Source organism: Pygocentrus nattereri, chromosome 27, assembly GCF_015220715.1.
Source record: "Pygocentrus nattereri isolate fPygNat1 chromosome 27, fPygNat1.pri, whole genome shotgun sequence".
Lineage (NCBI taxonomy): Eukaryota > Metazoa > Chordata > Actinopteri > Characiformes > Serrasalmidae > Pygocentrus > Pygocentrus nattereri.
The window spans coordinates 8,539,788-8,564,092 of NC_051237.1; the positions used below are offsets into that span (position 1 = coordinate 8,539,788).

At 40.3% G+C, this 24,305-nt stretch overlaps 3 protein-coding genes across 3 annotated transcripts; 1 reads left to right on the forward strand and 2 right to left on the reverse strand.

Moving 5' to 3' along the window:
- Window positions 1–1,697: 1,697 nt before the first annotated feature.
- pex1 (peroxisomal biogenesis factor 1) lies at window positions 1,698–18,796 on the reverse strand. Its single transcript, XM_017694794.2, has 24 exons — window positions 18,566–18,796; window positions 18,340–18,480; window positions 17,956–18,039; window positions 17,238–17,352; window positions 16,439–17,151; window positions 14,040–14,159; window positions 13,776–13,899; window positions 13,586–13,695; window positions 13,385–13,476; window positions 11,262–11,394; window positions 10,979–11,075; window positions 10,709–10,879; window positions 9,987–10,141; window positions 9,312–9,504; window positions 9,060–9,226; window positions 8,476–8,610; window positions 7,963–8,027; window positions 7,658–7,800; window positions 6,292–6,395; window positions 4,872–5,048; window positions 4,491–4,724; window positions 3,254–3,448; window positions 2,986–3,116; window positions 1,698–2,882 (listed from the first exon to the last, which is right to left on the reverse strand). The coding sequence occupies exons 1-24, from the start codon at window positions 18,671–18,673 to the stop codon at window positions 2,798–2,800; spliced, it is 3,792 nt and encodes a 1,263-aa protein (XP_017550283.1). The 5' UTR covers window positions 18,674–18,796; the 3' UTR covers window positions 1,698–2,797.
- A 269-nt stretch (window positions 18,797–19,065) lies between these two features.
- rbm48 (RNA binding motif protein 48) lies at window positions 19,066–21,962 on the forward strand (the record flags this gene model as incomplete). Its single annotated transcript, XM_017692804.1, has 5 exons — window positions 19,066–19,200; window positions 20,287–20,477; window positions 20,565–20,710; window positions 20,805–21,391; window positions 21,501–21,962. Coding segments are annotated over 5 exons (1,119 nt in total), but the record flags the coding sequence as incomplete, so codon positions are not given.
- On the reverse strand, window positions 21,393–24,262 carry efcab1 (EF-hand calcium binding domain 1). The gene is made up of 6 exons (XM_017692818.2): window positions 24,134–24,262; window positions 22,662–22,817; window positions 22,460–22,564; window positions 22,222–22,373; window positions 22,031–22,135; window positions 21,393–21,744 (listed from the first exon to the last, which is right to left on the reverse strand). Exons 1-6 carry the CDS (start codon window positions 24,207–24,209, stop codon window positions 21,694–21,696), a joined length of 645 nt encoding a protein of 214 aa, XP_017548307.1. The 5' UTR covers window positions 24,210–24,262; the 3' UTR covers window positions 21,393–21,693.
- Window positions 24,263–24,305: the final 43 nt, after the last annotated feature.

The following is a 24,305-nucleotide window of genomic DNA, read 5'->3' on the forward strand; positions in this document are numbered from 1 at the left end:
GGCTTGTAGGTGCTGCATCTGAGCAGACTTTTCACCTGGGAAAAACTTATTTAAGGTACACAGTTGTAACTTAAAACCACTGTTGTACCTTTAAGGTGGTCAGTGGTCAGTTTCTTTAGTAGTCCCTCCTTTATGTTGAGGTGCAGTTAATACTTGATGTAATACCTATAAAGTGCATTTATAGGTGTAGGTAATAAACTGGCAACTCATCATATCGCTGCTGTTGGAACAAAACCTCATCTCCAAATTGATTACAGGAGAAGGAAAAAACCTACTTCACTTTCAATGTAAGTCAATGGAACCAGAGTTTTTTTCTAAGTCATTTAGACACAAGGTAAAGGACAACAGGCGTTTTCAAATCATCTCAAAAACTGAAAAATGACCCAAATGGAGTTAGAAGGCTTTGTTCCAACATCAGCAATATACTCTATTGAGAGTTTCCATTGTCATTCTTATTAGAGCTGTTTCTGAGCATTTGGGGGCCCTAAGTGACATGCTACCCTATCCCTCAAGTATATTATTCTTTAAGAATGAAGAAAAAAATGTGATGAGGAAATAAGTAGGATGAGTAAATAACCATATACAGGACAAATATAAATACATTAAATACCAAACTACACGTTTAAAGTGAAAAAACAAACATTACATGTTCATGAGGCACCTTTAGGCCCTTTGGTCAAGCTAAGCTAATGATTCAGCTCAGATTTTTTTCCTCAATACACAATAAACATAGGCTACACTTGGAGTAGCTTTCTTTGTTAATTACTTCACTTATTTTCACATCAAGAATCACCAGAAGTGAAGCTACTGTTACTTCACAGCAGAGATTTCTAGTACTCACTCCACCACTCTCCCAGCGGAGGTAGCTATTGATTCATTACAGCGCTGCTCTCACAATGTATCAGCAAAAGGCATGACAGCCGAATGGGCTGTAGCTGCACGTGCAGCGCTCTCCTGGGCTTTAGAACGTCTCCCGCAGTTCTCAGTAATAGCCCACGCCGTGTTCTCTGATAGAACAAAGGCCTGCTATATATAAGTCTGCAGCACCTCCCGTGTCAATGTGTAGGCTGCTCTGTGTCTTCTATTCCAGGAAGACTGTAAACTCAGCTCAGAGCTGCCAAACACAAGGCAGAGTGAATGGAGAGTGTGCTCTGAACATTTAACGACAATCAGAAATGTGCAGAAAATGTGCTTCAGCTACAGCGCGTGTCTAAAAAGGCTTGTGGAGGAGCACGAAGACAACTTTGACGCACTAAGAAATTCAAGTTATTCACATCAATGCTATTATTTGAACTAAACCACAAATTCATTAAGTTTTCAGAAAGTGTTCATGGGTTCAGTTAAGCAAATGTTTGGGTCTAGTGGGTTTTCAAAAGTGTGTCAATTTATGCTGTGAGTAACCCCATCTGATGGTTTAATCAATATGATGAGTATACTGGCAGTCTGCTACACATTAGATATTCCTTAGTTATTTGTAAGATGCTGCCATCTGCTGGTATAGATAAATATCAAGTGTAACAATAAACTGAGATTAATTCAAGGCCCTCTGGTTTATTATAGTACAACTGTTAAGTAATTGGTTTTGTGTCAGTAATTGCACGAACGAGAGTTCTGTAAATAACACGGTAGACCTTGATGAAAGTGTGCATGTAAAGAAGGTTATAGGCAAAGTACTTGGAGGAAGCAAATTAAAACACTGCGGATGAATAATAAATCAATATTATTTTAATGAAGTTAGTAATTCACATATATACATACCTGTTATTTGATTACACATTTACTTCTGCATTTACAGTCTAGAGTGTAAATGTTCCCAAAGCATTTCCTAAATACATTACAATTACCTAAAATCTTAATAAGAATAGAAAATAAATGAATTATTAAACTGTCTACCTTAAGAAAGGTCATTTACATAATTTACAGTTCAAATGTAGATATTTATCATCATCAAACATGACTATGATTAAAGCTTAGGCTGAAACTTTTGATTCATTAAGGCAAAGGAGAACAGCAAATAGCCCTACATACAAGATTTCATGACTTTCCTAAAGAATTCACATCCACTACTTACACCATTACTGCTTTTCTACATTGAACACTGAGGCCTGTTACACACATAATACCTCTGTATGACATGAGCGCAGTGGCAGCGTGACCTCTACAGCGAGCAGGCGCTAACCACCAACACATTGATGTTTACGTACCTGTACTTAACCAAGTTCTACAGACATCCACATTTCAGGTACTTTATTTTGCTTAATAAAAACATAATTAGTACACAATTTATCTGTTAACCCAATCATATCAAACCTATTTACATACAGGAAATGTGTTTTTAGCATAAGACATTAAATTATTATTTTGCTTGATAACTGCCATTAATGACAAAAATGCATGTTTTGATATTTTTATCATTTTTTTGTAGACTTTCTCATTTGTTTATAATGTTACCTATTCTCTACATTCTCTTCAAATTTGTCCAGTTTACCAGTCCTGTATTTTGTAAACACTGGTGGTGAAGTGTTAATGTAAGAGACTGGCCACTTTGTGCCTCACCTTCCAGTTATTTACAAAATCCTGGACTGGAAACTGAATTCAAGGCCAGGATTTGAAGACCTCTGTCTCTATATACAGTGCTGCTTTGGTTCTGCAATTGCTATGCAGTACAGTGTGCACGGTCTAACCTCTTAACATGAGCACTGAAATAACAAGCAAGATGTCCTGTGCTGAAGTAGTATGCATGAAACAGGCCTCAATGTGTACTCAGTATACAGACTAGGTGTGGGTATAGTCCTCATTAGGCCAGGGTTACTCGCTGCCCTGGTGTAAACAGGCCTGTATTTTGAGGTTTGCCCTCCCTTGAGGCTCCAAAGGATTCATAGCTGAGAGAGATACAAACAAAAACAATAGTCATACATTTTAATTAATAGTTTATATAAAAAAAATCTGTTGTTTGAAAAAAAATCTCAAACAGCAGATACTCACAGTTCACTGTACCTCCTCCAGTCCTGTCTGCTGATGGAAGCTCTAGTGCTGGCCAGTGCTGAGGTCATATGAGTTTGACATATCAGCAGACCTGGTTTACTGGGGCCTGTGCTCACCGACGAGGAGTCCTCCTAGAAACATACGCACATGCACTAGGTTGTAAGCTGTGTATGGTGTCCTGTATGGTATCTGTGGGCTCTAGATGCCCCTAAACACCTTGATAATATTAGAACTATAAGACATGTGCCAATGCAGGACTCTAACTCACAGGGCTCCTGCGGTAGCTGCTTTTGATTGTGTTGAGATCAGCTCTGAGGCGTTCGGCCTGTTCGTGGCTCTGTTCCTGAAAGCCCTCCTGCAGAGAGGTCATGATGACTGGGCCATAGAGGCAGCCTGTGTCCCTCACTGATGCACCCGTCAGGTCATGAGTGGTAGAGTTTTGAACAGACAGACACTGTGAATTCTGGGAGCAGAGGACACAATATTGGAGAGCAAAACATCAAACTTTGAGGATTGAACCATTTTTCACCTATTACAGCAAACTGTTCATTTACGTTGTAACAGCACTGCATCACATATACTGCCTGTCAAAGGTTTGGGGACACTTTTCAAAAATGTTTTAAAACAAATCAGTTGCTGCCACAACTTAACATATTAAAACATGTAGCACAGTCTGTGCTACCCTGGCTTTAGGAAGGATGCTGGAGGTAGGGCTAAGGTTGCAGGTGACATACAACTTTTTCTCCCCAAACACATAACACAAAATTAAAGCTATACACTTTTTTCAGTGGCTACAAACTAGACTTTTCAGTCCTTCTCTCAAAACCAAGCTCTTCAGCTCCTCAGTTTTTTTCTGCTTCTGCTGCTGCTCGTTTCTGTCAAATCATTATTTAGGTTAAACATGCTGAGCATGGATCGAAAATCATAACACACTGTCCCTCATATTGTGACATTTTTCTGAGTACCGCTGTATCAGGGTGGGAGCTGAGATAGCTGAGTGCTTCGCTCAATAATAGATGGGGAGTGGAAGACAAGGGAGATGAAACACAGTACTGCTTGTTAGGTTTTTCCCTGCCTGATGGTGATAATCAAATATCAGATGACATTTCTGAAGGTAAGCGACACTTTGATTAAATATTATTTAAAAAAATAAAGTTTTTTTAGTCTTTTAATTATAGTACAGTGAATTTTACTTAATATAACCAAAGACATGAACTAAGTAGGAATACAAAAGGTCAAATTTAGATTTTTGTTTCTTAGATGTTAACATAAGACACTTTTACTCATAATATTGGTTCATAAATAACCTTTGTATGTATTTATTCTTACTTAATCTTAATTTTCTTAATTAAAGATATTTTGAAAGAAGACTAAACCTCAAAGGAAGTGTGATTGTGCTGCTGTTTTGAGAAATTCAGAATTGAAGCTGAGATGCTGTGTGTACTCTCTAGAACCCAGATGGAAAATCATTCCAATCAAAAGTGCTGCAATAAACCACCTCTTACCAGCTCCGACGGGGAGTGGTTGCCCAGCTCTAATTCAAAGGAGCTGCCAAAATAGAGGCGCCAGATGTTGTGGCGGGGATCATCAGCGGCCAGCTCACTGTGCTCCAGCAGCACTGCTGCAGAGGATTCCAGCCCAGCCTCACCTTCCCCTGCAGAGTCATCAGAGCCACTGCTGTGGTTCAGGAAGATCAGCGAGGACAGACTCACATCACTGTCCGATCCTGAGCCCAGATCCTGAATCAGAACAGAGGGAATACTGACCTCAACAGCTTTTACAGCATTCATTCATTTCCACATTCTAAAACGTTTATATAGTTTCTAAATGTCACCTTTTTACATTAGAATATAGCCAGACACCACTGTGAACTGCAGGTAACTTACAGGCAATAGACTAGGTCCCAAACTGCTGTGAATGGCCTCCAGCTGGGCATTGTAGAGCAGAGCTTTGAGGTCAGCTCCTGTGAAAAGCTCAGTGGCCACAGCAATCTGTTCCAGGTCCACATCTGTAGCCAGCGGCACTGAGTGAGTCAGGGCCTTAAGAATCTCCACCCGTGATTCCTGGAAGCCACACCACTGACCATCATGTCACCATCAATGCAAATCTCAGCCTACACAGTCTAAGGCTACATTTACACAGCAGGTAAATGCTCTGATTTTTTTGTTTTTGGCTGGAGGTAAACAGTCATGACGGCCAGCGGACGCCTGTCGCCAGCATCACAGGAGCTATTATGAAGTTCCAGTGGTTGACAGCTGGACTCATCACCCACAATGTGTTCAAGTTCACTGTAAAAAAGAGCCCGGTATTCGGCCACTTCTTTGGTTCACGTCCTCGGATTCTTTAAACTGTTCTCCGACGCTGCAGCCTCTGTCTCCCCAGGCTGCCCTTGGCCGTTTTGTTTGAAGCCTCTTCAAACACGGAGTGGCTGCAATGAGTCTCTTCTCATTTTTTGGTACAGAAACATCAGCCTAAATGCTTGTGTCTCAGCAGCGAGAAATTATGACAAATGTCAATTTGGATTGACGTAAAAGTCCCTGAATTCCGATCTGGGTGTTCAGACGGAGTCGCATTGCCGCAGATCGGATACAGATCAGATTTCAGTATCAGTATCTCATATCGGAATTGAAAATGTCAGATTCAATGTGTTTTTTGCTGTTCACACTGACACACAAATGGCACATCTGTGTCACATTTGAGGAAAAACATTGGATTTGAGCCATATTTCCCTGCTGTGTAAACGTAGCCTAAATGATGTGATTATGCATCAAGAGAAAGGTCATTATAGGTCAAGGTCAAGCTATTTGGCCAGATATCGTGTTATTTGGCTATGTATGCTGCTTATGTTCATAAGTTAAAAGGTTGTTATTTGAAATAGCTCAGATCACATGTATTTGTTTTATGGGAGGGGAGTGCTATGCTCATATTGGTTAGAGGACATGATTCAAAGCTAAAAATGTGGGGCTTCTGGACAGCAATAAAGACATTTTGATTAAGTATGTTACTAGACTATAAAAAGGAAAGGACAGTCATCTAAATACATAAAGTTACACATAATTTAACCATTTCTGCAAAATCTCTTGCACAATTGTGAATTCTTTATATGTGCATTAACAATGTTCAAAATTCACACTGACATTTGATATTAGAAATCTAAAGCAGTTCAAGCCTTCGTTAAAACAAAAACCTTTGTAAAGATGAATTCTTTCTTCTTTCTCTCCATAGGGGCTGTAGATTTCATTCACATATCTACTTCACAAAACAAGTGAAAGTGAAAGTTTTCCAAACAAGTAATTTAAGACTGACCCGGTCTGGAGGGGGGCAGTAAACAGACTTGTCCAGCCGCCCAGGTCTCAGCAGGGCAGGGTCGATCAGGTCAGGACGACTGGTGGCAGCCAGCACATATACTCCTGAAAAAAAATATAGCAGTTCTGAATGAGACTGCAGACTACACTTTGATATCTATTCTCCACTCAACAGGAGCACTAAGACACAATTGTGTCATAGCCTGTGACACATCATAGTAAAGTAAAACATTAGCTGCACATCTGTACAGAAATTTTGATTTCCACAAGACAGCAGCTATCAAAAGTTGTAGAGATACGTGTATTGGGGTCCGGGTCGATATCTAATATTTATTGACACACACATCTGTGGATACATAAATATTTATGGAGTGTAGAAACTGGAACTTGATCCTAGGCTTGATAGCATGAGCATTAACAAAATACCATCATCTGATTGTGCCCCATATCCAACGCTACTGACTTTTCTTAACTGACTTTATCATGAGGGGCTGCTTTCTCACACCACCAGCATACCCTCTAAGAGCATTTTCAGTGCATGCAGAAAAAGGAAGCTGTAAATATAGACTGCAGGCTGCTCCTTACACTGACAGACCAAGGATCCTCTTAATCAATATCCACAGAACCTGTTTCACTATCCAATAACCTGATTCAGCATGGCAGTGATGTGGTAATATCATACTACCTGTCATGGTTGGTTATAAGGGTGAAAATAAACATGCTTTCTAGTAAAAAAAAAAAAGCTTGCAAGCTAACTTTGGTATGGTTTGGTAATTAATTGGTATGGTTTGGTAGTACTGTACTGTTACTGTAGCTACGTGTTGTCTTTTTTTTTTTAATGACTGACACAGAGGTAGGTAATTTAGGTCCAGAGAGTAATAATCCTCCCCAGGATTTTGTCTCAACTGCCTGGATACCTATGCTTCTGGTTTGAGTTAATTAAAGAAGCCAGGCAGCTGGAACAAAACTCTTTTACTTTCTGAATCTAAACCAGCCAAATATGAACTGATGTAATCACTACATTAAAATCATTTAAGCCCTTGTTCATGTTTAACAGCATTTTAGGGCTGATTCAGGATATGGACGAACACTCCACCTTAAAAGAAGCCAGACTGCAAGACAAATATAATCACTTTTGTGCATCTTAAAGCCATGGACGGCATGTTTTTGGACATTTACTGTCCATTTTCACTGACAACTGTGATCTACTGTAATGTCAAGAGGGCCAATGTTACACTGAAGGTAGGTTGTACCAGCTCAGAATTCCAAGAAAATGTCAAAGATGTTCATAACTTTCAGTGGCCTGGACATCATGCATTGCTTAATTATAAAGATCCCTGAAAATGAAGGTGTATTTGGGTGTGCACCTTGCAGTCCCTCTACTCCATCCAGCTGTGTGAGCAGTTGGTTAACCACCCGGTCAGTGACTCCTGTGCTGTCATGACCTCTGCGAGGAGCCAGTGAGTCGAACTCATCAAAGAACAAGATACAGGGCTTAGCTGCTTGTGCTCTGTAATAATCAATAGGTATAAAAAAAGACAAAAAGACAAAGACACAAAGACAGAGAGACTGAGCTTTTTCAGTTTGTTAAACAACTTGTAAACAGCTTTGTCGTGTGGCTTGTACTTTGGTGGTGAGGTGGATGTTTTTTAGTAGTGAATGTGATGCAAACCTCTGAAACACGCTCCTCACAGCTTGTTCACTGGCACCAATGTACTTGCTGAGCAGCTCTGGACCCTAAGAGAACACACAGTCCTTAACAGCTCAATCCTTTCTATGACTAATACAGTGACACTTATTAGTGGTGAACAACACCACATAAATGCACAGTAATGGAACCTCTTCAGCACTGGCATTACAGGTTGTTGGTACAACAAATCCAGCAGAGAAAAACAATAGCTGTAGCTAAAGTGAACAGAGTCCTCCTACAGAGAAGAGAGCTGGTACATGTCTTATGTTATCTTAACCAAAAGATTTACATTTTACACTCATTTAATAAATAAAATAAATTAATAAATAAAAAGGATAACATCATCACATTACATCACTATCCACAGCACGGCTAGGGCTATTTGTGTATGTTATGTTATGTAATGGAAATTAGGCTTTTGGTCAGCCACATATGTTTAAGGCCCAGCAAATAACAAGTATACAAGCAGCTTTTCACACATCACCACACACTCACCTTGATGCTGATGAAATTCATCCCACTATCTTTGGCCACAGCTCCAGCCAACAGAGTCTTGCCTGTGCCAGGAGCTCCATAGAGCAGAACCCCAGAGCGCTGGCGAATGGGCAGACTGGAGAAGAGCACAGGATACTGGAACACATCATACAGGATATCAGCACTGGTGGCTAGGAAACAGTTGCTTTGCCTTGTTGTTTAATTCCAAATTTTTGCTCAGATTCCATCACTCTGGCTTAACAGCTGACATTTGTGTTTGTAGGTAACAAATTAATTGGTACATATACTATTGAGAAGTTTGGAATCACTTTGTTTTTATATAATATTCTACTCCTGTCCTTCATTGATTTTTGATTATTATTATTGGGACACTAGGGACTGTGGCAAGTGATTCTAAACTTCTAAAGTAAGTAGTGTATCTTTGCTCTGAAATCAGTAAGATTGCATGTATGTGTGTGACTGAAAAGTGTGTTGTAATATGTTATAATGGTATGTAACATAACATGACAATGTAATATAAATGAAGCTGACAAAAATAACCAAAACAGAATTGGCAAGCTGTTTAACATCCAGCTCTGCTTTACCTTGGCAGGCAGCAGGATAGTGTCTATCAGGAGCTGGCGTGCTTGGTGAAGACCCCCTACCCACTCCATGCCCATCCCACTGGGCGTCTGCAACTGCACCCCCCACAGGGAGGGAGGTGTGAAACCCTGCAGAGCCTGCTGGAAGTCTTTACTGCTCAAACACAAACCTGTGAGAAAATAGCAGAGTTGAAGATCTTCAGGAGAACAACAACCACATCATCAATGTAAGGTGTTATTTGATTGAACGCATGCCTTGAACAGTGTCACTGCCTCTGTTATGCGCAATGCTGGCGTGAATGGCTCTGTCTAGTAGAAGGTTCAGGTCTCGAGGAAGGTAGCCCTCAGTTTTCATGGCAATGGTGTCCAGATCAAGATTCATGACACTGTTTTCAGATATGACATTCTTACTGTCCATCAGGGATCTCAGGATGTCCACTCTCTTGATCTGTACACACAAAACAACACAGATTTTATGTATGGATGAAAAGCAAATTACATAACATACAGCTTTCTTATGAATGTAAATTCAAATACGACACACAAATACAACACCTTTTACACATTACTTCATTTACAAGTGGCCTATACACTAATCCTACATTGAAGCTGTTGGAAAAAAATCCTGCATCCCCAATATAGAGACTTTATTTATAAAAAAAAAAAAAAAAAAAAAAAAAAAGACAAAAAGGGAGAGACAAGGTCCAGACAGTGACAATAAATAATAATAATAGTAATAATAATAATAATAATAATTATAACAATAATAACAAAGTTAACATTACTTACGTTACATTTTAAGCAAATACAATTTTGTAATTGATTTTATTTTACTAAGCAAATTACTTTATTAAATTACATAATTAAAAGTAAACCCACATGAACTATACAGTAAAGATGTACTGTATGTAATTAGCTTTGTGAACTAACCTGGTCTGGTGTCTGGATCTTGCAGAAGCTCTGGAAGAAGTGTGTTCCCTGTACTTGGGTCAACATTGGGTGAAGAGAGTGCTCACTGTGCGCAGTGACCAGCAAAGCTACGAGACTGGAGCGCACCACTACTTCATCTACCAAATCCATCAGGCCTGAGCAGCGCGCACACACACACACACACACACACACACAAGGGCACTATCAGACCACACCACTTCAAAGAAAAAGCAATTAAATGTGAATAGGGCAATGTTCATACTATAGAGCAGAACTGGCCTTTTCGTCTGATTTTGTCATAGCAGTGTGGACACAAAAAATCAACTCAGATTTGAGGCATTTTCATGTGAGTTCCTAAATTGGACAGATATTCGAAACATGGACATGATGCGACTGTTATTACAATAACACTTCTCTGCACATATCACTGACATCATCATGTTGTTTCAGCGGTGCCTGTATTTGTATGCATGTGGGTCTTTTCATAGAAGAGGTCTGTTAACAGTACTTATAATACAAACACAAATGTCAAGGCGGAAAGGCTACACTCACATAAGCCTGATATAGAGAGATCTGATATAAGTGTCCAAATAGCATTAAAGCAAAAAGTAGCCTGGTAATGCGCACATAGCCAAAGACTGGGTCTGGGCAAAAAATCTGAATTAAGCAATGAAGCCTGTAATGTGATTGTAGCCTGAGAGAAGGCTAGAGTGGTGTAATACTCAGTGCGATGTGCTGACGCAGCACAGCCTCCGTGCCCTGCTCCTGTTCAGGTGAGGTGGCTGCCCCAACCACGTGATCCAGGTCGTCTAGCAGCACCACTGAAGGCTGCCTCCACACGGCCTGCTCAAAAACCTCCTCCAGTCTCTGTCTCACTGTATCTGCTCTCTTGCCTGAAAGATTCAGATCATTTCATGTACTCAATATCAGTCTGTATCCATTAAAATGAAGGAGCAACAGCACAGCATAAAGGCACAAAGGCTTCCTCCCACCTTTAAGCTTTATGCAGTCCACCACCTCAACATGAGCATCCAGCTCTTCTGCTGCCTTTCTGCAGAGGGCCCTGGATAGTGCAGACTTTCCACTGCCCTTTAGTCAACCACAGGATTCATCACACTCTATCATTCTCAGCTATCACTGTGATCACCATTACTTCCACATGATGAAAAAAAATATTGAAAATAATAATGGTACTGCGGTCTGCTTTTTACTTTATTTGACACTGGTCATTATAAAAAGGTGTCTACAAACATGAGTCTAGTGTTATGTGGTCACCTTGGCTCCTGTAATGAGTAGAGCTCCACTCCGGAGACCGCAGCCACTGGACACCAGCTCCCAGGACAGAGGACCCCCCATCAGACTGTGGAAGATGTGCTCAAAAGCAGAAGCACTGATGTCATCCACTCCACTGGACAGGCACAGTCAAGACAAGCATATAAGATCCACAGAAGTATGCATAAATCAGGAATTAGGGATGCACCGATATGGGAATTGTGGGCCAGTGCCAAAATCCATTATTTATCATATATAATGTATATCTGCTGATGCTGATGCCAGCATTGATATATAAACATTTATAACATGGAGAAACTGTTACTAGATCAACCTTGATTAGCAGTACAGAGGGATGTATCATTTATTTGTATAGGGTTACAATGCAAAATACATACAGCTAAAGTAGCCAGGCATCACCTAAACATTCTGCTTTTCTGAAGTACCAAAAAACTGGCATCAAATGTTAGTTTGAAATATCTGTCAATGCCAAACATTTGCCAATATCTGCAGATATTGATGACTCTGATATTGTTGCGCACCCCTATCCTTATGCCCATCCGGTATGATTAAGAGTATTAAGATACTAGTGCAGTACACACCCATTACAGAGAACACACTTCTGCACACTTTCATGCAAAATCACTGTTTCTTTTGCTGAATTTAATACAACCTCATTTCCAAAAAAATTGGGATGCTGTGCAGAATGTAAATATAAATAGAATGCAATGATATGCAAACCATGTAAACCATATTTTTAAATGAAAATAGCAGAAAGACAACATATCAAATGTTGAAACTGAGAAATATAGCCAGAAATATATGCCCAATTTTAATTTTAATGCCAACAACACGTTCCATTTTTCATTTCATAATGCACCAGTTCTGGACCACAGGCAGGCCAGTTTAGCATCCGGACTCTTTTAATACAGAGCCATGCTGTTGTAATATGTGCAGAATGTGGTTTAACATGGTCTTGCTGAAATAAGCAAGGCCTTCCTGGAAAAAGACGTGATCTAGATGGCAGCATATGTTGGCAAAACATGTATGTATCATTCAGCATTAATGGTACCTTCACAGATGTGCATGTCACCCACACCATGTGCACTAATGCACCCTAATATCCTCACGGATGCTGCCCTTTGAACAGTGTGCTGATAACAAGCTGAATGGTGTGGACACAGTGTCCATGATTTCCAAAAAGAATTTTAATGCTGATTTGTCAGACCACAGGACACTTTTCCACTTCCTCTCAGTCCATTTTAAATCAGCCTGGAGAAGGCAGCAGCATTTCTGGATCCTGTTTATATTTGGCTTCAACAAACTTTCAGAAGTGTTCCTGAGCCCAACCAGTGATATACACTACAGAATCATGTGGCACTGCATTAAAAATAGACAAGAGGGCCTGAAGATCATGGCCAGCAAATACTGAATTTTGTTCTTGTCCCTTGCATACAGAGATTTCTCCAGAGTCTCTGAATCTTTTAATGTTATTACGTACTGTAGATGACGAAAAGCAAAAGTTCTTTGCTATTTTACGTTGAGAAACATTATTCTTGAATTGCTGCACTATTTGATCATGCAGTCTTTCACAGAATGATGAACCGCTTCTCATCTTTACTCCTGAAAGACTCAGCCTCTCTGTGATGCTCATTTTATTCCCAATCATGTAACTGGCTAGTTGCCAATTAACCACCAGGTGTTTTTACACAACTTCACCAGCCTTTTGTTGTCGTATCCCAACTTTTGTGGAATGTGTTGCTGCCATCATTGCATTTATGTACATTTTGCACAGCGTCCCAACGTTTATATAAATATATAAAATGTGAAAACGTTATGGTGCATTTTATATTTTATTTTTGCCCCAAGATGTGAAATGTACAAAATGTACATAAACAAGTTTCTTTCCTGTGGGAAATGCATTTATTTATTTTCTTCGAAAATCAAAAAAACATGTCATTTGATTGGGGGTTTGTTAAAATGTTTCCATATGACTGCATACCTTGGAAAACATTGGAAACTTGGTACAAAGAAAAATTGCGCCAAATTTTTTTTCTTCGCCAAGGTTTGGTATCGGTGGTTTATGTTGCTATGAAACATTGCTAATGTTGGTACTCATGACTTACCCAAGAGAGCTGAGGGAAGGAAATCCAACACAAGGTGACTCATCTGCAGTTTGTACTGAGCTTGTGTGGTTTGTATGATGTTCCTTAACAACCTAGATAATAAACATGAAACAGAATATTTTGGTGTCAAATACCAGTTAAATGCATGTAAGAGCATGAAAATGAATTACAAATGTTCCATCCACTCATTCATCAGCATACCTGTATGTCTGGTTTGCACAGTACACTGGTGGATAAAAAAAAGATCTCATCCACTTGTTTTGGGGTTTCAGGCTCAGGTTTCAATACAGTCAAGACAAACTCATAGTTTCCTACGAAGAGAGAAGCATCAAATGGGATTAAGAAGACAAACAGTATTAAATTGTATTAAATACACATGCTTTGTCTGTACCTTCAGTGCAACGTAAGAGGATGATGTTGGTCCGACCTGTCAGACAAGCTAAAGGCTGGTGGCTCAGAGCATGCAGCCAGCCTAGAAACGCAGACTGAACATCCTCCTCTCTCTCACTCTCAGCCTACACCAGGAGAAAGGAAGCACACAGCAGAGTGAAAGCCCCTTATTTCAATGTGTCCAAAATTATATACACATACTTCTGATATTTAAAAGGTGAAATGTCAGTACACACTGTACTGCAGAGAAGAGAGATGCACTCACTAAGGGTTGTAATGGCTGAAGAGAGACAGCAAGGGCTACTTTAGGAATGCACTTTATGGGACAAACTTTCACAGCAGAGTGTGGGTCTATATTCAGCCTGCTTCGCAAAATGTTTGGAATCTGAAGAGAGAAGAGAAAGACTACTCATTTACAGAAAATTTGAGTTACCACACTCAGAATGAGTGTTACAGAATTATCATCCATTAGCAAACAAAATTCCTACTAGGCCTGTGATAACTACATAATGATATAATCGCCAGATTGCAATTATTTGCGCTCACCATGATTATTTTAGGCTGATCACAATTATTATTCACAGTTGCAATCACATGTTTATGTAAACAACACAGGATTATGGAGTTTTTAATCAGATTTTTAATCAGTCAAAATAGATTGAGACAGACACACACATAAAAGAAAAATGAAAACACAATTTATTGCGGTATTTTATGGGTTTCACACTGTTCTTACTTATGTCCTATAATACCTTTAGGGGCAGCAGTGAGTAATATTTGTTTATTTGAGCCTAGGATGTGTCTGTTTCAATTGGGAGCTACTAAGTAGCAATATATTTTTTATAATATTATATTTCCAAAAGTATTCGCTCGTCTGTCTTCATACACACATGAACTTCAGTGACCTCCCATTCTTAATCCATAGGGTTTAATATGATGTTGGCCCACCCTTTGCAGTTATAACAGCTTCAACTCCTCTGGGAAGGCTTTCCACAAGGGTTAGGAGTGTGCCAAAATCTCTTGGTCTGCTGAAGCATTAAGATTTCCTTTCACTGGAACTAAGGGGCCGAACCCAACTCCTGAAAAACAACCCAACACCATAATCCCCCCTTCCACCAAATTTTATACTTGGCACAATGCAGTCAGACAAGTACCGTTCTCCTGACAACAGCCAAATCCAGAGTCATCCATCGGATTGCCAGACAGAGAAGCGTGATTCGTCACTCCAGAGAACACATCTCCACTGCTCTAGAGTTCAGTGGTGGTGCTTTACACCACTGCATTCGATGCTTTGCATTTCACTTGGGGATGTAAAGCTTGGATGCAGCTGTTCGGTCTTGGAAACTCATTCCATGAACCTCTCTAAGCACTGTTCTTGAGCTGATCTGAAGGCCACATGAAGTTTGGAGGTCTGTAGTGATTGACTCTGCAGAAAGTTGGCGATCTCTGTGCACTATGCACCTCAGCATCTGCTGACCCCGCTCTGTCATTTTACATAGCCTATCACTTCATGGCTGAGTTTGTGTCATTCCCAATTGCTTCCAATTTGCTACAATACCACTGCCAGTTGCACAGGTGGCATCCTACCACTATACCATTCTGGAATTCACTGAGCTCCTGAGAGCGACCCATTCTTACACTAATGTCTGTAGAAGCAGTCTGCAGGCCTAGGTGCTTGGTTTTATACACCTGTGGCCATGGAAGTGATTGGAACACCTGAATTCAACGATTTGGATGGATGAGTGAATATTTTTGGAAATATAGTGTAGCTATAATTAAACTGTCTATCACAATTATTTATATGAAAATTAAGCATCAGCTAAGATTTAATGGAGGAAAATGGAGGCTTATGGAAGCTTATAACCACCAATTAGCAAACTGCATGCCTAAATAATCACACATTGGCCTTAAATACATTAAGTGATCTTAAATAGACTTTTATTTTATGTAGCTTTTAAAAAACCTCTATAACACTGGCTTAAGTACATATAAAATCTCAACAAGGCTGCTGATGTTTTTACCCCTTCAACATACAACATACAAGTTCCATTTCAGTGAATTCATGGTCATAATACCATTACACGGTAGCTATGTTAGCCTTCCAATACAAAAGCAAGGATGCAAATTGTGGATATTAAACAAAAGAAATATAATAATATACTCTGCCCATGATTCAATTTGACTGGGTCCATATTCTACTGTGCCATATTCTGATCAAAAACTGAATAATGTTGTTGTACAGTGTACTAATGGACATGCAGCTGTATGTTGTTAGGTTGTGAATTTTGGTGCTCAAACAATGCAACTTGTTGGTATAGTGTAGTGGGCAACACTTCTGCCTTCTACACTATAGACAGGGTTTCAATCCCTTGCTTGGACAAGCACCCTGCACTATAAAAACAAGAGTCCTTGGGCAAGACTCCTAACTCTACCTTTGCCTATCTGTGCGAAATTACCAAAATTGTAAGTCCCTCTGAATAAGCCACCCCATAAAAGAAATGAACAGAGAGCATATTCTTCCAGATCTATTGTTATATCTCCATGATGGACACAGGCAAGTTTGTTTTTCAGTGCGATCTCACGATGTCACGATTCACTGTTACGCCCCTACCAAACAAGTCTTAACTTGAACTATGAAGAAAAGTGCCATAGGACAGTACTTACCCACACCCTCCCACAGTAAATCTCTCCCATTCTGGAGGATTTCTGATCTGCTTGTAGCTTCTCCACATTATGGCACAGCATCCTGACCACCACAGACTCTTTCATGTGTTCCTGGACATCATTTTCTGTCTGAGGGGCATTTCCACTCTTTTTCTTCTCCATTGTTAGTTTGACTTGCTCCCTCGCTTCTTTAGGAGAATGTACCTTAGACAGTCTAGCATAAGTTAACACTGACTGTTGTGAACTCCTGTACTCGTACTGTAGGTAGTCCCATGGTAATAGGTGAACATCTCTGTGACTTGAGTCAAGATGTCTGATTGCACTTGGTGGGGATCTGCTCACTCTTAGCACACAATCTGGGAAAATTACAGGGATTGTAGGGACTTCAGGAATCTCCTTTGCTGGCTCAAATTTCCCTGTGAACACATATCTCACCAGACTCCTCAGGTCAGCTATTCCACCCCAGTGACCACCATAGTGGCTCTGACTGAATTCTAGTTGATCAATGAATGGATCATGAACAGAATCAGTTCCAAGGGAGGAGGTGGTGGAAGAGGATGTGAGGTCAAAGTTCTGCTGCCTCTGCAGGACCTGGCTCTTTGGATCTGGAGCCACTGGGGGGAGTTGCCTCTCTCCACATCGAAGTTTTGGAGAGACAACCAACTCAGTGAATTGCTCCAGTCGGCCATAAGAGACAGATGGAGATATGGAGACTACAAGGACAAGAGGGACACTGTTTTACAGAGAGTACAGTAAGTTTAAGAGTACTGCTTTATGACAATGGTACAAGGATACAAACCTATCTTAATGTAGATGATGGTGTGATGGTCCACCCACACAGGGAACACTCCACTGCTGAAGACGACTCGAATTTGGTCTAAAAGCTGCTGCTCCAGAGCTGTGCTGTGAAGCTCCTGGAAAGAAATACATTAGATTATGTGGTTATACATTTAATCATGATTTATGTAAATAAATAAATTAGTGTAAATAAAAAATTCTACTTATACACCATTTGGTCACTTTATTAGAAACACCTAGATTGCAGGTGCAAAATCTTTAGCACATCTATTGACATACGCATATTTTGTTAGTCATTCTGTTAGCCATCTTGTATCCTATCATCAGTTGTGTTGTGTGTAAAAACTGTTCTGTTCTTGAGATACTCACACCAACACCACACACTACCATGCTACCACCATGTCAATAACTATCAAAACTGTACGGAGAAAAGCCCACTACCCAATAGTATCTGGTTAACAGTAGACCAATATTCAAACCGATCAATTGTCAACAGAGAGTGGCTAACAAATTGCAACAGATGGACTACAGCCTGCAATTCTACAGTGGACACTGAAGCAGACAGGCTTCAGAAACCTGTCAATATGTGCAAGAACAAAGTCTTTCTAATAAAATGGACAGTACGTGTAAATGTGCATCTTGACAATCACTTTTGTGTAACTGCACTACGGTGACAACCAGCCTACCCAAAAAAAAATATATTTCCAACTGGGACTCACCAGGATCTCCCAGTCATCTGAAGACAGAGGTTCTACAAACACCTGCTGCACAGACTGCACCTGACCACATGGCCGGAGGAACCCCTGAAACATGATGATATTTATCGTTATCATGAAAAATTTGTCACAATATGCTTTTCTGAGGATATTATCATATTCATAGTTTTCTATCCAAGTGTTCTCTTTAAATGTAGCTAGCACTCCTGGTTCCTCTTTGTCTGCTTCAATTCCTCTAGTGTCAGAAAAAAGAAATATTGTGACACACTGTGAAAATATCGTCTTGAAATATTGTGACACTGGATTTTTCCGTATCGCCCACCTCTATGTTACAACAAATGAGGTGAATTCATTGTTAAGTGGGCGCATTCAAACCTCTAACCTTACCTGTTCTCCTTCCTGTAGTCCTAGTTTCTCCCCTAACTGTCTGCTCAGCTCCACCCTGTTCTCTTGCAATGATGTGTGGCTTCTTATCCAGCTGAGGAACACAGGAGCTGCACATCCCCAGGAGAGCTCCAGGGCCTGGGACTACATTTGATAAAGACGGGGTTAAAGTGCACCCTTACTAAAGCCGCACGCACAGCTCAGCATGCTATTAACTACTCACACACACCTCCTGTAAAGACAGTTGAGTGACTAATTTAGATGGCAGGTGAAGAAAGCAGTTTTTTGAGTTGTTGAAGACCAGCGTGACTGGCTGTATTCCGCAGCTCCCCAACATTGCACGCAGATGCGTTCAAAAACACTTGTTACTTCTAGATGATTATGGAAATTAATACTCGTGTGTAACAGCAGGCTAACCTGACTACAGTGGCTGAGACGCCATGCCAGATATGTCAATAATCAGAAGCAGTCTTGACCAATCAAGCTGCCGATTGCGCGGCTTTGCTTAGAAAATAATTATGGATTTCTTGAGACATTCAAACCTGAATTGTGATAGTGGCTTTGGATAATACAGCATTTTTGTTATGTAAATTTATTAATTATTAAAACAAAAATGCAATAAATATGAGATTTGAGATTCTTTTGCTTTTACTGTAAATGCCCAGAAACGGCTTAGATCGATTAGTAAGGTCTTAGCCTGTATGGGTTTCGCTTGTGCGTCGGTGGTGACGGAGGGTAAACATGGCGGCTCAGAAGGGGAGCTCTGTGTGGGATACGCCGCAAGTGTACAAACATCATGAGCAGCAAAACGTCTGTCTCACACGGCCAAAGTATAGAGAGGGGAGGAGACCAAAAGCAGTTAAGGTCAGTATAGTATTTTTGTCGGAGCCTCTAAATGAAATAAATACGCTGAATGAGCGAAAAGCAACGTTAGCTAGCCAACGGAGCTGAACGAAGTCCGCGTCTTACTCGAAAAATTTCCATTTCCATCTCAAAACGTGACACAGTTACTCTCTGAAAGTAACGGCCAGAGTGTAACTGCTGCACCATTTAAGGTGGAACGGGAAAATTGGAACAGAAAGCCAACTTCAGCCTCCTAGCTAGCCAAGCATCCCATCACTGACTTGTTCCAGCTCTTCAGCGTTGGCCATCCTCCTTTCTCCTTACTTAAGAATGTTTCATATAACTTACAAGTTCCAGACCCTGGTCCTGCAGTACCCCCTGCCCTGCCTATTTTTGTGTTCATCTGCTCTGACACACTCACGGGGCAAGGGGTCCTCTAGGACCAGGATTGGGAACCACTGCACTAGATGTTAGAACGTTTCTGTGAGAACTGGATTGCGTTCATCCACAAGAGCACTAGTGAGGTCACGTGCTGGTGTTGGAAAATGTAGACAAACGTCACTCCATCTCATCCCATAGCTGTTCAGTGGTGTTCAGAATCCGGTTTCACTTCATCACAAGGTTATCGATCTTTATACCCCTCACGCTGACGCTTGGCATTAGGATTGGTGATATAGTATGCCATTCTATTGGCAAAGCTTTTTTACTGAGATTTTGCAAACTGTGTGAGCAGTTGAACGTATGTGTGGATATCGTGTGTAATTTAAGGGGCATTCTGTTCTAAAACTAGCAATTAATGTTATTTGTCATGTTACATAATGTTCTGTAGTGCTGCATTACATCGCTTACATCCATCACTATTTTCACACTAAACTATCCAGGATGTGTTGTGCAAAATACATCAGAGCCATTGGAACTCACACTCCTCCCACCCCCACAGCCATAATGAAATCTACTGATATAGAAGCTGATAGATACAGAGGTGATCTTCATCCTGGCAGTAACAATAGCTATCTAAATTTCATCTGCTGTAGCAGGTAAAAAAAACCCACAGTGCTTGTAGTTTTCTTGTAGTTACAGCATATGCTTTGCTTTTTAAATCTTTAGGTGTACACAATTAATCTGGAGTCTCGGTTTCTGCTGGTCCAAGGAGTGCCTGCTATTGGGGTAATGAATGAGCTGGTGCAGCTCTTTGCTCTCTATGGAGTGATTGAAGAGTACAGAGTACTGGATGAATATCCTGCTGAACAATTCACTGAAGTTTACCTCATCAAGTTCCAAAAGCTCACAAGTGCAAGGTGAGAATGAGTCCCTGTTATGTGATGAATATTTTATTATACAGCTGGGATGGACTTATTATTGATGTAGTATTTTGTATTGTTCAGGGCTGCCAAAAGGAATACAGATGAGAAAAGCTTCTTTGGGGGACTGCTACATGTGTGTTATGCTCCTGAATATGAGACTGTGGAAGACACAAGAAAGAAGTTGCAGGACCGAAGAAGATATGTTAACAGAGCAAGTCAAAGAACAGGTATTTAGTCCTTGCACATTGTTTTATATGAATTCTTATTTTCCCTGTGTGACCAAACAATTGCAATTGTCTTGTACCATACATTTTGTTACAGATAAAGACTGTGAGCAGGCACAACCCATAGTGAACCCTCCGACTGCCTGTACAGAGTCACCAACTCCACCGTCTGCTGCATGTGAAGACAGGACATTTCCTAGGAGAACTCAGGGGGACAGTTCTAGTTCTAGCACTCATTCTGGCTTTGCACTATTGCCATTACCACCCTGTGAAGAGGCTCCCCAGCAATATTTGTTTCCTAAAGACTCATTTCAGTCATTCAGTGTACATGGGATAAATGTAGCTACAGAGGATAAAATGGGATCTTTACATAATTTCATCCCTAGTGCCTCAGGACATTGCAAGCAGACCTTACCTTCACCACCGTTGATGTCTTCTGGCTATGAGGAAAGAGAAAGGACTAAAAAAAGCAAAGGTCTTCCAACCAGTGCACCAAGGTTTATACCAAGGACTGCACATTTGGAAAACAGAAAAAGGAAAATGGAGGACAGTACACACTTGTTAGAAGTGGCAGACAAAAATGCTCCCTTGTTTGGACCCAAACTACCAGAACCACCAAAGATGGACATGGAAGATGATTCATTAAACAAAACTGCAAACATAATCAGGCATACAATGGCAAAGGTTAGTAGTGTAATTATTTTATTTTTTACATCATTGACTAAAAGAGTCTGGATTATGATGGTAAAGGAAAGGTGTCGTGTCTGCAATTATTTGCTTTTTCTTTTTGTAGGTTTCATCAACTCCATCTGAGAGAAGGACAACCACAGCAAAGCCACGGCGAAGAATTTAATCACACTTGTTTTGCAGTTGCAACAGCAATACATTACTCAGGTCTTCAGTGTACATTACATTATTATTATCATTATACTGGAGCGGTGGTTTGTTATGAAATAACAGTTTTCTCCTTTTATTATTTGAGCGATTCAGCGCTCCTGAGGCTCCTGGAATGCATGTTGCTCAAATGCCAGAATACTCTGTAATAAAAATTTACAGTGAACAGATTTATTTATTACATTTTTACAGATTTATTACTACATTTTTACGCAGCAAAATCAATCTCATATTAAAAGAAGTAGGTAGAGCAATATTGAAAGACCCACCAAGGTGGGTAGAGCAATGCATTATTCCATTCACTATGTGGCATATGTCTTATATCTTGTTACAAGAACATTAAATGATTGCAACTCATTCATTTATCTCCTGCTGCTGTATTTATATAAATCATCAACACCAGTAGCCATTAGTAATGTATAATTTTACCTTTGCATCAGGAAGACAGGTTCCAAAAGCCTCTAGTAACAGGTTTTCATCCCTCACAGCCTTCTCAAAGTCAGCACATGAAAGTCTGCTGTCATGGTCATAATCCTAAACACCCAAACCAGAATCAATTTCAGTGGAATTGTTACTTTTTATCTTCTTACTATGCTGGACCACTTCTCTTTTTTCCTCACCATTTTCTTCAGAGTTATTTCCACAAGGTCCTTAATCCCCTCATCAGGGTCTTCCTCGGTCGGCTGTCTGATCAGGCTGTTCTTCAGCATGTGGAACATTTCCTCCCTCGATATGTACCCGTCTCCATTCAGGTCGTACACGTCAAAACAGTCTGGCAAAAATGTCAGAAGGTGAAGTACAGCATGAAAGCAGTGTTCAGATCATTACTCTGGTCACGCACACTACCGGGCTTCTTACATTTGATTTTTTCATCCATAGTGCCTCGAAGGAAGATGGCCAGTCCTTCTACCCACTCCTTAACACTGATGTAGCTGTCGTTGTCCTTGTCGAAAGCACGGAAGACTGGGGGGGTCAGAGAAATGTTAGCCTTGTAGGTGTGTTCACTTCTACAAGTGTTAGCCTCTACGTGCAGAGCACAAGGCACCCCCAGTGACCCTACCTCTGTCCATAATCATGTCATCTGTCATTCCAAATGTGTTGTGCAGGATATTTCGGAATTTGCTTCGGTCCAGGCCGAGCCCCACTCGCCTGTCGGTCTGCTCTCCCAGCAGACCGTTGAAGAGTCGAATGAGGCACTCTGCCTCTGTTTTATTAACTGGAGAATGAAAATGGTTCTAGTTCAGTTTGTAGACTTTTAGATAAAAGCAGATGTTAGTAGAATAGTCTAAAATCCACACTTATTACTTAACTGAAATAATAATTCATGTAAATGAAAACGTTAAGTACTTGGGTTTTGACTTCCCTATAAAACTTAAGATGAATGTCTTATCCATAATGTCTTAGCGAATCCAGCATCTATCAGTATAGAAACGGGCGTTTGTTCTTCAGCACTCTTTTTATTCTAAAATATAAATGATGTCACCCTAAACATCACCCTGAATATCAAAAGTGAGAGGTGTCCTGGAGATAAACCAACTGAACATAATAATTAAACACAAAGAATTACTATTTGTTCCTCACCAGTATTATTAGAAGTAAAAATACTAATTAATATATAAAAAAAACTCTGTTAAAATCCCTGTAACAGAGGAGTTCCCTTTCAACTAGGGGCAAAACAATTTCTAAAGGAACAATGTTACTGACATGTAATGAAAAGGACATGTAATGAGTATTAATGAACGCCTTTAGTGCTGAAGTTGAATATGCACCTGGAGTCCAATGCAGTTTACTAGGTCACACAATGATCAATTATCTACTAAGTTGACAGATGTTTTGGGTGCAACTTTAAGATTAACTGTTGTTGTCTTCCAAACATTTGAATGGGAGGTCCTGGTTTTGTCTGTCTGGAGAACTGCTATGTTTGTAATTCAGATGATAGACTTTTAGATGAAAGAGTTTCGGACTGACAATCAAAAAGAAAAAGACATACTGACTCAGAATTGTTCACAGTGGTGGTGATAATAACCAGACGTCTAAAGCGCTTAGAGCCTCTAAAAGCTACATTATGAAAAGGTTTTAATGAAAATGGTCATGAACTTGTTGCCTGGTGCCTGAGATGGTGTTTTAGATAGATGTGGTCAAAATGTACTTTTAAGATATATTCATGGAGGAGGGGTGCCTGCAGTCAATGTTATATATAAAAAGTCAGAAGACGCGTGTGGCTTCGCTGGTAGTTCTTCGTAATGAATAAAATTGCTATATTTTTGTGGGTCACATCGCGACTCCTGTTCATATCACCACCACTGTAAAGAAACCGTCGGTAAGTTTCTCCACAGCGTTTTCTCACCACACCAATCTGAAGGGCTTTGTTTACATAGCAACGATTGAAACATACGACAAATTTGAAAAATTGGTGGAATCCCCCTTTAGCGCCCTGCTGTACTGTTGATAGATGGCTCCTTCTAGCTATAGTGTTCCTGTGGTCGATTAGTGTCTGTTAGTAGAAAAGTGGGCGGCAGTCCAGATACTTACAGTGTTTCACTTGTTTAGACAGCGTTTCTGCGAGGTTTTGAATGATTTTCCTGCTCATCGCCGACATTTCTGTCATTTTGAAAGCGCACTCGCAGCACCGCCGCCGGGCTGTTGATACGGCGTTGCCATAGAAACCCCGAGTCACATGTAGGGGCGGAGCAGTAAACCGAAA